Genomic DNA, 12682 nt, shown 5'->3' on the forward strand with positions numbered 1-12682 from the left:
AATGCCCTCCTTGCCTGGTCCGTGAGTTTGGCCTCTCTTGGCAGGTTTGTTGTGGTGCCATATTCTTTCCATTTTTAAAATAATGGATTTAATGGTGCTCCGTGGAATGTTCAAAGTTTCTGATATTTTTTTATAACCCAACCCTGATCTGTACTTCTCCACAACTTTGTCCCTGACCTGTTTGGAGAGCTCCTTGGTCTTCATGGTGCCGCTTGCTTGGTGGTGCCCCTTGCTTAGTGGTGTTGCAGTCTCTGGGCCTTTCAGAACAGGTGTATATATACTGAGATCATGTGACACTTAGATTGCACACAGGTGGACTTTATTTAACTAATTATGTGACTTCTGAAGGTAATTGGTTGCACCAGATCTTATTTAGGGGCTTCATAGCAAAGGGGGTGAATATATTCCGTTATAGATTTTTTTGAATTTTTTGAAACAATTAAATTTTTTCATTCCACTTCACCAATTTTGACTATTATGTGTATGTCCATTACGTGAAATCCAAATAAAAATATTTTTAATTACAGGTTTTAATGCAACAAAATAGGAAAACGCCAAGGGGGATGAAGGCACTTACAACAACTACTACAACTCTCTTGACCTATAAATGTCATGTATGTGCTGCAATGTGAAGTTTACATGACTAAGATCAGATGTTTCATGAATGTTACAAACGACAACAAAAAATCTAAATCATTCTGTCTTGCGCTTCCCTTCCCTCTGCGTCACATGGCCGTAAGAACTATGCAGTAACACTAAACCAATAAGACGTGATTAAACCAACACATTTCAAATGTTAAGAACCCCCCAAAATCAATCAAACATATGAACTCTTCCCTTTCCATACTTACTCAAAATGCAATGGAAATGTCCCTGAATGGACAATCTGGCATGTCATTGGTATTTGACTCCCATAAAGGTCCATTAATATAGTGGGCTGATTGAATCTGGTAAGACCCATTGCTATGGGGCTCTCAGTTCAGCATAGGTCAGTTCTCTCCTGTTCAGCTGTGAATGGCCGGTGACTGTGTAGTTCTAATGTACCTGCTAAACCCCTGTGATTCTCTCCATCTCTGATTTCTCCGCTCCTCTATACACTCCAACCCTCTGTGATTGTGCTGAAGTGTAATTGCTAATCCCAATTTTTCCAAGAAAGGGCGTTCACACTATCTGTTCTCTTTTTCCATGCTACCCCCTCTTTCTCTCTCTCTCTCTCTCTCTCTCTCTCTCTCTCTCTCTCTCTCTCTCTCTCTCTCTCTCTCTCTCTCTCTCTCTCTCTCTCTCTCTCTCTCTCTCTCTCTCTCTCTCTCTCTCTCTCTCTCTCTCTCTCTCTCTCTCTCTCTCTCTCTCTCTCTCTCTCTCTCTCTCTCTCTCTCTCTCTCTCTCTCTCTCTCTCTCTCTCTCTCTCTCTCTCTCTCTCTCTCTCTCTCTCTCTCTCTCTCTCTCTCTCTCTATCTATCTATCTATCTATCTATCTATCTATCTATAGAGGACTATAACGTTGGGTGCAGGTGATCGACAGGTCATCCAGACGCCCATCAACGACTCCCTCCCTGTCAGCGGCAGCAGCGTAGCCCATCTCTTTAGACAGCTTGGTACGGCAAATCACAACGCAGTCTACTCAGCCCTGGACCAATGGGGCACCTTATGATTAGTGACATGGACCAATCGCAGAGTCCAATGTTCTCTCACCTTGAAGATTGCCCTTTGAGAGAGAACCTTCACCAGTTGTTTAATTGCTTGATGAATGCAAATCATAGGCCTATATTTGATATGAGTTAGGAGAAAAGGCCAAATACGCCTACATGTATATAGTAGAGATCTATCTTTTATGCCTTCATGTTTGATCATTTGTTAGAACACACATTTGATGATCTTTACAATCCACGCAGTCAGTCTTTCCCTGCAGGTAAAGTGAATACTGTACCTCTGTTATGTTGTCTCTCTCAGGTATAGTGAACGTTCTGTATCTGTTCTGTGCTGCTCTGACGGAACACAAGATCCTGTTCCTGTCCAGCAGCTACCAGAGACTTACAGACGCCTGCAGAGCACTACTGGCCATCATGTTCCCCCTCAAATACAGGTAGGTGTGTGAGTGTGTGTGCATGACTGTGTGTGCGTGACGGTGTGTGTGTGGTTGTTTTTGTATGTGTTTTTCATTGTAAAATACATTCATAGGTGTCTTAATGTAGTGAATTTACAGGGATTTGATTAACAAGATAGTGGTCTGTTAGTTTAGGGAATTTTATGATTTCCTCACACTTATCATATCATCTCCTAATCTGATTCCTGGTCAATCTGATATCCTCTTGTTTCCCTCCCGTCAGTTTTACGTACGTCCCCATCCTGCCAGGGAAACTCCTGGAGGTGCTGAGCACACCCACACCTTTCATCATCGGGGTCAATTCTTTCTTCCGTTCCGAGACCCAGGAACTGGTGGGTAGCATGACCGTATGTCCCAATCTACAATACTTCTTTTGATTTATTTTCTATATAATGTTTATATAGTCTCGTCGGTGTATGCGTCTGTAAAGCCTATCTGATGACAGTAAAGACCTTCTTCATTCTGAGTTGCCCCCCCATACTTTGACAGACTGTAGTACGATCTTGATTACTAGATATGTGTTTGTCAGTTCTCTGGCCCCCTTTCCTTATCTATAATTAATCTCACTCAACAACCCAGACCTGCTGTGTTCTAGCAATCGGAAACCTCTGTTGCCTTAGATTCCTCTCAGCACTAACACAACAGTCTTTGTAAACCATGCCAAGGTGTACCTGACATGTAAATTAAATATATTTTCTTCCATATTCCGTGGAATGTTGGATGACTTTGAAAGAGTTTCCTGTTATTAAGGACAAACTAATGATTAAGATGAATAATACTAATAATACAGTTAGTTTGTATATCGCTTTTCATTAGTTATCTCAAAGCTCTGAGGAAAAAATTCTAAATTATATACAATATAAACAACATACATTTAGAATCAAGGCAGGTAAAATGGCAACAGTGGGCTAGGTGCTAAATACATTTCAAATTGGGACTAGGACTATGAAAAGACAGTCATTAGTCTGTTTCTGGGGTCTAGGTTAGTGTGCATTAAACTACATGTGGTCCCTCGCCATGCTTTGTAATGTAATGACTTTAACAACGGACTGCCTGTCTGTATAATATAGTATACTATACAGTCACATGGCTTTGATAGATCGATTGATGATGGAGTGTAAGGGGTCAGGAGTGAGAGGTTATCGCCTTGGCAACCCCAACTGCCTGTTAAAAGGTACATTTCACTGCTGCATTAGGTAAAGTGCTGTAATGAACAGCTGTTGACAGAAGCGTTTGTGTGTGTCTGTGGTGCTGTCAGTCACTACTGTTATCATTCAGCATACTTAGCGTCATCTACAGAATGCAGTATAGTGCTCTCTTATGAGATCTATCAAAGATATCGTACTGACTGAGCCGCCCTTGTGTGTTGTGTTCTACAGTTGGACGTGATCATCGCTGACCTGGACGGAGGCACGGTGACCATCCCTGAGTGTGTCCACATCTCCCTGCTTCCCGACCCCCTCCTCCAGCAGACCCAGACCGCCCTCTCCATGGTAACCACCATGACAACAACACTCCCATCCTTCAGACTTCTACACCTTCACTTCATACAGCTACATCAGCGTCACCAATACCAATACAACACTAGCGCATTAACCTGAACCATGTACAGCTATAGTCGTTTAACAACAGCACAACACTGAGACTTTGGTTTACTACTTCCACACCAACTGAACCAACTCTTTCTCTAAATAAGATCAAGTGCCTTATTGTAATTGAACTTCTCACTGCCAGCACAATCTGGAAATTCCTCTTATCTCATCTGAAGTTATTGTTCAAATAAGATCGATGTTATGTAAAACGAATCAGATTTCCTGACTGGGCCTGCGTATCATTGGTATCTTCTGGCTGGTTTATGCTTTTGTTTTTGTTTGCATGTTCCTACGTGGAGTAGAGGAGAGCCATGCCATAGCTTTCCCATCAATAGCTACAGCTGACAAATAGTAGGAGATTTTATTTATTGAATGACGCATTGATATTGTAAGCAATCATGTGTTTGTGGGAAATTCCTTTGTGAGATCACAATCTTAAATTCTAAGGTAAGAAATCGGAATTACCATTACATACCCCTATAAAACAATATAATATTTTACAATATTGAAATTACGCATGAGACACAACTATAAAAACAATGCAGTCATGAACTCTTCATGAGGATATGTCTGTTTAGTTTCAGAATTGGTGTGAGTTTGTACGTGCCAGGGTGTGACGGGGCTTACTGTAATACACAGTAGTCCAATAAAGAATTATGAAAGAATGGATCTTCCCATCTTCAATGAATGAAATGATACTACAATCTGCAGCCAAAAGAGGAGTTATTTGTTTGCCTGAATGACATTGGCATTGATTCCCACAGCCCAAACATAGTGTGTGTTTGTGTTAACAGAGTTGGACCAGAGGGAGAAGATTAATCATAGAATCTGACATGCTGTCCCACATGAGAAATATTTGGGAACATATTATTCCCTAGATTAAAATGTCTTCCTCCCCTCATTTCTTTATCAGGATAAGAGTCAAAGTTGTATGTTGCCGGATAGACATTGACCGGAATTGCTCAAAATGCATATTTCACTAGCCTTTTGGCACTTTTCTTAACTGTTCAAGAAGAAAAACATTTGTGGTTGTTTTCTGACACAAGTCTGGGGTAAATTATATTTTTACAGTGTTCATGCTTTTGTAATTCTCCAAGGCTGTCTGTCTGTCTGAGGCCTATGGGCTTTATCTCAGGCCGGTCTCTTTGATCTCTATTGGCTGGAGGGCATGAAACATGAGCCATACTCAATCTGCACGGTTATTAGTCAATCTGTTACGGCTATACTGGAGAGGAGAGGAGGGAGGGAGGGATATAAATGAGGAGGGAAAGGCTAAAGAGAGAGAGAATGAGGGTTAGGCTGTTAGTGTCCTCTTGGTCAGAGGGACATTGAAAAGGACCTGCTCCTAAACCAGTATACTTTTTCATTGTCCTTCATTACCATGTTTAAACATTCCTTGATGTTTGATGAACAACAGTGGAAAGAGCTAGGTACCAGCCAATACCTGCTCTGGTGAGTAATAGGGACTGTAAAGTTGTTCCATCTCAGAACAACCAGTCCTGTGATGTGACCCGACCATTCTACAATACAATATACAGGCCTCTCTCTCTTCCCTCTGTTCTGTCCTCCTTTCTTTCCTTCCCCCGTCTCCCTCTGTCCTAACCTGTGTGGGCCATAGAGACTTGTAGTGCTGGCCCGGTGACCCTGCATGGCTGGAATGGGAGACTTGGGCTGGACCAGAGCCCTGTAATGCAGGGAGCATTTCACTGGAAGTCCTCTGTTGAGTCAATAAAACACTTTGTGTGACGTGTATGCACACATGCGTCCTTCCATAACCAATGAAGCACAGTGTGTGTGTGATTGTGGGGTCCATTCTGCCCTGCATTTGTCTGTCTGCACTGTCTGTCTCCTTATGGCGCCAGCCCCAGGACCCATGGCCCTGTCAGTCTGGATGGGTTCTGACCTGCATTGTCAGGGAGGGACACATTTCCCCAGTCCCAGCCCCAGTTCCAGCCTCAGCCCCCCAGCCAGCTCACATAACATAACAGGCCTGAGTCTAAGTGACCCTCACCCAGACCAGCACAGAGAGGATAATTGCAGAGCGTGAAAAGCGATAGGTTTTGCGACCGGAGGGATAGTTAATTTGTTTAATCATCTGGAAAAGTGATGTGTGTGTGGTGGGTGAAGGTTGTTACAGTGATGCTTCTAGAGATAGTTTGTAGCAACCGTTGGATGTTGGCTTAGCTAGGTACTCTGCTGCTCTCTTAACGATTAGCTGAATTAATTCACCTCACAATCCCCAAACATAAATAGGACTTTGAATAGGAGATACTGCAGCTAATTTAGTTAATGGGGGTCTGCTGCTTAGTCTGAAGCCACATCTGTCTCATTTATGAGAGGGGCTTCTAAGAATTCACATCTTCTTAAAAGCCACTGACATCATATTGTAATTTAGGATACCCGATGAAGCAGTGTCCAAAAGCCAAAATATAGCAGCAGTTGCTGTAGGATTTATGTACTGTATAATATTGATGAACTGAACGGATGTAATGAGAAGACTGTTAGATGATATTTCTGTCCATGTTGTTGTAATGTGACTCCTGCCATCTTGTGTTTGTAGGTGTTGGACCCAGAGCTGGAGATAGCGGACCATGCCTTCCCCCCTTCCTCCACACAGCCCTCCACACTCAAGATCCAGGTAATGTAGAGCCCCTCTATCCTCGGTGGAAAGTGTGTGACTGTGGGTGTGTGACTCTGGGTGTGTTTTGAAAAAAAGTATGACAAAAATATTTAAATGTATGCACTCGCTACGGAAAGTCGCTCTAGATAAGAGCAACTGCTAAATGACAAAAACGTAAATGTGAGAAACTCCCTGTCTCTTTGTTTGGGGCAACGCTCCATCAGCAGCAAGGTCTCTGGATTTCTGAGCTTTCCCAGGCTTACTGTCCAGCTGTCCCGTACTTTCCCCTCAGTATGTTATAATTCCCTATCTGTGTGTTGCAGGATAAGGAGATCCGGGCGGTGTTTCTGTGGCTGTTCGGCCAGCTGTTCCATGGCTATCGCTGGTGTTTGCACATCATCCGGATCCACCCTGAACCAGTCATCCGCTTCCATAAGGTACACATCACCCTCTACCTCTCAGAACCTAATTCCTAAGGTGATATATTACCTTGTGTTCATACTAGCCTAAAACTAACTACGGTCTTTATGAACATAATGGAATAGATCACTTTGTCTGTCTGGAGGAGAAATACATTTTGCTCTAAACAGACCTGCAAACTGTCTGTTTTGAGTCTAACACTTAAAAAGGAAGAGTGGAACCCAAGAATCTCAGGCCTGACGAGTGTGTGTTCCTCCAGGCTGCGTTCCTGGGCCAGAGGGCTCTGACTGAGGATGACTTCCTGATGAAGGTTCTGGACGGTATGGCGTTCGCTGGGTTCATATCGGAGAGAGGGCCGCCTTACAGACCAACAGACCTGTTCGATGACGTGAGTGTCCCTCACACACACACCTTCCCAATCAGTGGTAAAGATGTGAAGGAAAAAGTATTCTAACTTCCTGGTTCTTTTCCTGTGTCTACAGCTGATAGCCAATCAGGTGGAGCGTATTCGCCAGGAGGAGTGCAGCCCGCACAAAGTCATGAACCATATCAAGGAGCTGGCCGAGCAGCTCTTCAAAAACGTATTTTGTGCATAAAAAAATGAAAAACATAGTTATTTATTTATTTTATTTACAGATGTAGGATCTTAATTTTATCACCCTTTTGTTGCTGAGAATTTATGCTGATGAGCTTCGTGATTTAAGTCAAATTCACTGAAAACCCACACTAACGTGGTTATTTTAACACTATTGGCCGATTTTTTAAATTTTTTTTTAATCATGATGAAAGTGGCCACTTTAGGCCCTTTTTAGACCAATCATGCCTCCTATAAGACCCTATGATCCGTGAACTGTACATGGAACAGACATCTTGGTGCCATTACACTCCTTATTGTGTGCTTTAAAATATGGGGTATGTCTTGATTCTGAAATTAATAAAATCACATTCATTTATTCAACATTAAAACTACTATTCATATCTCAAAGTACCCTTTTTGATGTAGTTATTTTTAAGACATTATTTGGAACTATACTCTTAAAACACAGCAAGTTTCCAGTATGGGCTCTCTGCTACTTTTGAAGAAATTATCAATTTTATACATAGCAATTGACATTTATAGGTCATTAACCAATCACAGCCTCCTGTAGCAAAGGGAGTTCCCTTTGAATTCATTTTACCATTCACTGTGTTGGTGGTGCTCATAACATTTATCATAACTTTAAAAGTAGCAGAGAGCCCACTCTGGAAATGTGATTTACTTGTAGACAATGTTCCCTCTAAGCTCTGCGCGTGCGCAGGTGCGCAGCTCCCCGGGACTGCCGCGCAGAAGAAATATCAGCTTGCGCGGAGAAGCACGAGATTGAACTTCACTCAACTTTCTAGTTTTCCCCTTTAGTTAACACTATCAATGACAGGCCAATGCTCTACACAGACCGGTGCGCCATAACCAATCAGAGCTGCAGTATCCCTATATGCAAATAGATCATTGCCATATATGGATCTGTGCCATTGCCTTTGAACTGGACTGTGTTTACAGCATGAGTGGTTGTGAGTAGATGTGCTTGTTTTGCATCTGTCCAGGTGTGTACATTTGTTCATTTTCTTGGCTATTAAGTGAGTTATTAGTTATACCACATTTCTAGTCAGCAATGGTGGAGCGGTTGCTTCCTACAAGAGCACAAAATGTGTGCATTTCTAGCCAATAGGCAGAGGATAGCATAATTTGTGTGATTCTCTGTAATAATGGTATGGGAATAATAATGCATTTTATTTTGTATCAAACAACACAACATTTTCAGTCACCTCCTTGTCTGAAGGACAAGTGCATAAACAGGTTAATGGCAATCCCTACATGTTTTTTTCCCAAAAGTCTCATGGTATGTAGGCCTACATTGAACACCACACATTGGCTGCTACTGTAGTCTGAATGATAGAACAGCTGTTTCCATGTTAAAATGTTATGGGATGCATTTTCTCCATAGTTTTTGATGGTAGTCCACTCTGATAGGCCTACATATGATCAAATAGCCACAGTAGCCTACTTGGCCACTGTTATAACTAACTTGAAGCGGATACAGCCTCAGTGTTCACAGTAAACGCGCGCCAGAAGTTGCACAGAATTTTCACAACGTTCAAGTTTGTGCTCAGCAGACCTGAAATTTGTTCAGTGCCTAATTTTTTTTGAGGGAACATTGCTTGTAGAGTATATTGTTTAAAACAATGTCTAAAAATGAACAAAATCAAAAAGGGTACTTTTGAGATTTTAATATTAATAGCTTTAATGTTGAATAGATTCATGTGTAAAATTGTATTTCAGAATGTATCGATACTCCATATTTTACAGTATACTATAAGGTGTATAATGACACCAAGGTGTTGTCTGTATCATGTACGGTTCTTGGATCATAGGGTCTTACAGGAGGCATGCATAGGTCTAAAAAGGGCCTGAAATTTTCACTTTCAGGATTTTCTCAAAATGGTTTGTGTTACAATGTACAAAGAGTATCAAACATCCTTCCTCCCAATTAAGTTTCTATGAACAATCTGAGATACCAAAAATATTTTCTGGCAACGCTGGCATGGAATCGCCCTATTGCACTTTTCATGTAGCCTACTTTTGGCCAGCTAATAGCCTAACCACCGATCAAGTAACATTATGGACTAAGTGTTCAAATCCTGTTGCTGTGACAATATAGGTTAAATTAAGATCCTCCATCTGTATGTAATGTAGTAACTAAAATAACAGGAGACCACTTACCAATTTCTTTGCGCTTTCTCCCCCGTTATGGTCTCTCACCTTTTATTCTCTCCCACCAGGAGAACCCGTACCCTGCTGTGGCCATGCATAAGGTGCAGCGGCCAGCTGAGAGCCCTGGTCACAATGACCCCAAGAACTTGGCCATCTTTCCCCCGCTGGACGACGTCACGGTCCAGCTCTTCATCGACCACGCCGCCGCCAAGCTCAAGACCGCCCCACCCGTGGTCAAGGCCGAGCTCAGGGGCATGGTGCCCTCAGGACCCCCACTGGGTGAGTGTGCCTGGCTGGGTGGGAAAGACTGAGTGGAGGGGGTTGATGGGGGTAGTGGAGGGCCGGGGGGTGGAGCGGTATAGGCATGGGATGGTGGGATTAAATAGATGCCGTGAATGGACAGTTGAAAGACTGATGCAGACATTCCTATTGGGTTGTGGGTTAGAAGTTAGCAGAGATGCCAACATGAGATTGTGTCTGATGGATTGGCTTGATGTCTGGTCTAAAGAGGCTGATCCAGACACAGACAGTCCAGCAGACGACCAGACAGTTAGTTCTGCAGTCCACCAGACTGTCCTCCGGTCCACCAGACTGTCCTACGGTCCACCAGACTGTCCTCTGTGTTAGGACAACCTCTCTGTGACCCATCTATCTCTCAGCATGGGTTTAATTGAGCTGTATTCGGTGTAGATTCAGTGTAGACTGATGAGTGTGATGTAATAACCCCTGAGTCGTGTTGCTCCTCCAGGAGACATCGTGGACAGGCATGGTCATGTCCTGGCTAACAGTGCTCGCAGGCTGGAGGTGGTCAGGAACTGCATTACTTACATATTTGACAACAAGATGCTGGAAGCAAAGAAGGTGAGAAACAAGGCCACAACAGCATCTCTGTGCTCTGCCATTTTGGAATGATAAAAGTTGTTTGAAACTCCTTAGATGTTAAGAATATATAGCTGATTTATAGCTAGTTTAGAGGTTTGACCTACATGATAGTCTAGTGACTTTTTATCTTTTGAAAACATACAGATAATTTTTTATAAAAGCAAAATGAAGTTCCTGCACATAACACCTAACCATAAATATCTTCCTAAAGTTGGCATCTCCTAATATTGTTGTCCTTTGCTGCGCCCCCACCCCTAGCTGATGCCAGCGGTACTGCGGGCGCTGAAGGGCCGGGCGGCCAGGGTGTGTCTGACCCAGGAGCTCAACCAGCACGTCCTGCAGAACCGAGCTGTGCTGGATGACCAGCAGTTTGACTACATCGTCCGCATGATGAACTGCACCTTACAGGTACATGCTGACGCCCCCAAAAAAGTATCTGTCCTCTTATAGTCAAAGTTCTATTGTATTCCAGTCGGGTTCAGTACATAGAGCGGCTGTATTGAAGGAGTTCTGAAAGCAATAACCTTAACTCCTTGGGACTTTTTCAAAACAGTACAAGGCTACCTATTGTTACACTGCTATGGAGGCTTTTATATTTTCACAATATCATACACTGAATAATGTAGCCTAATCTGTGTTGTTTGCATGGCTGACATTGAGTGAGAGTATGGTGACATTGACCTCTATTCTCTTTCTACTCAGGACTGCTCCCACATGGATGAACACGGTATTGCAGCCGTCCTCCTTCCCCTGGTTACGGCCTTCTGCAGAGTAAGTCTACAAAATGTCACAAACACAAACCATCCTTATTCAACACAAATAATTGTCCTCAAAGTGGTCTGTTTCTAAAGCTTCTGTGTGGCTGTGCGTTTGTGTCTGGCAGAAACTAGGTGCGGGCATCACCCAGTTTGCCTACAGCTGTGTGCAGGAGCACATGGTGTGGACCAACATGCAGTTCTGGGAGGCCATGTTCTACAGTGATGTCCAGAACCACATCAGAGCCCTGTATCTGGAGGTAGACGAGGGGGAGCAGCCCACCCCTGTAAGAACAGACCCTAAAACTTCAGAACAAGCAGAACCTTTTTAAGCTTATAGATGCAACTGTTTTTAAGCTAATGCTCCTGTATATTAGTATCAAACACAGCAATAAAAACATAACCGAGGCCTTTTCCTTGATAATGGTACTTAGTCCTTGGAGTACATTCTTACATTGACCCCATCTGACTTTTCCCCTTCCAGTCCCACGGTCAGCAGGAGTCTGGTCCAGCAGCAGGAGGTCAGGAGCTGCTGGGTGCTCTGGAGTTGGCGTCAGAGCAGAGCAGGCTGTGGCCCACGCTCAACAAGGAGCAGCAGAGTGAGCGCGTGCAGAAGGAGGAGAGCACGGTGTTCAGCCAGGCCATCCACTACGCCAACCGCATGTCCTACCTGCTACTGCCCCTGGACACCAGCAAGAACCGCCTGCTCAACAGGTCTGGGATTGGGGACGTGGAGAGTGTTAGCAACAGCTACGTCACCAACAGGTACACCAACAGGTGAGGGACACACACGCACGCACACACACACACGACAACAGGGAGGCACACAGACAGACAAGCACATCCAACAGCTTCATCACATGTTAGAAACAGCTTATCAAACTGTGGGCAGCTTTGTAACATCTTACAATGGAACCAGCAACAAAATGATGCCTAGGGATAAGACTTTAACTTTGAAGTTGAAGCTCATATTGGTCATTCCTAAGATGCCTTTATTTATTTTTTAGCATTGCTGGCAGCATGGCGGAGAGCTACGACACAGAGAGCGGCTTTGAGGACGCTGAGAGTTCTGACGTGGCCAACTCTGTGGTACGATTTATCAATCGCTTCGTAGACAAAGTGTGTAACGAGAGTGGGGTGACCAACGAGCACCTCAAGGCACTACACACCATGATACCAGGTAGGAATCTCCATTTTGTGTTTTTGGTACTCATGTTGTGAACTTTTCTTGACAGATCAGGGTTGTATTCATTAAGCACTAAATGAAAGAAAACTGACTGACAGGGAGGGATTCCCTGAACTTGTCCAATAAGAAACACTTGTTTTAGTTTTCCGTCGCAAAGCGTTTTCCTACTGTGTGCCTTAATGAATATGACCCAGGTTTTCTAGACAGTTCAAATTGTGTATTAGGAGTGAGTGTTAATCAGTTTTTCTCTCCCCTTCCTGTGTTGCTCCACAGACATCGTTCAGATGCACATCGAGACGCTGGATGCAGTCCACAGGGAGAGTAAGCGACTGCCACCGATCCAAAAGGTAACCAATTCCTTATTTTACATTACG

The 12682-nt window shown here is 43.5% G+C and overlaps 1 protein-coding gene across 5 annotated transcripts in view; it reads left to right on the top strand.

Annotated features, from left to right (window-relative positions):
- The window catches only part of LOC311129029 (myotubularin-related protein 5-like), a 70391-nt gene that overhangs the window by 39186 nt on the left and 18523 nt on the right, over nt 1-12682 (top strand). For 3 of the 5 annotated variants that reach the window (XM_084161279.1, XM_084161280.1, XM_084161282.1), the window contains 16 exons: nt 1490-1595; nt 1951-2083; nt 2328-2451; nt 3484-3597; nt 6257-6334; nt 6640-6753; nt 6996-7124; nt 7219-7317; nt 9554-9764; nt 10234-10346; nt 10626-10775; nt 11070-11138; nt 11251-11409; nt 11607-11899; nt 12130-12302; nt 12582-12655. In XM_084161279.1, coding sequence (XP_084017405.1) covers nt 1490-1595; nt 1951-2083; nt 2328-2451; nt 3484-3597; nt 6257-6334; nt 6640-6753; nt 6996-7124; nt 7219-7317; nt 9554-9764; nt 10234-10346; nt 10626-10775; nt 11070-11138; nt 11251-11409; nt 11607-11899; nt 12130-12302; nt 12582-12655 — 2139 coding nt within the window. The remainder of the gene's footprint in view (nt 1-1489; nt 1596-1950; nt 2084-2327; nt 2452-3483; nt 3598-6256; nt 6335-6639; nt 6754-6995; nt 7125-7218; nt 7318-9553; nt 9765-10233; nt 10347-10625; nt 10776-11069; nt 11139-11250; nt 11410-11606; nt 11900-12129; nt 12303-12581; nt 12656-12682) is intronic. The other 2 variants (XM_084161281.1, XM_084161283.1) reach the window with 1 other exon arrangement.

The sequence above is a fragment of the Coregonus lavaretus genome (assembly GCF_964263955.1).
Source record: "Coregonus lavaretus genome assembly, chromosome: 5".
Classification (NCBI taxonomy): Eukaryota; Metazoa; Chordata; class Actinopteri; order Salmoniformes; family Salmonidae; genus Coregonus; species Coregonus lavaretus.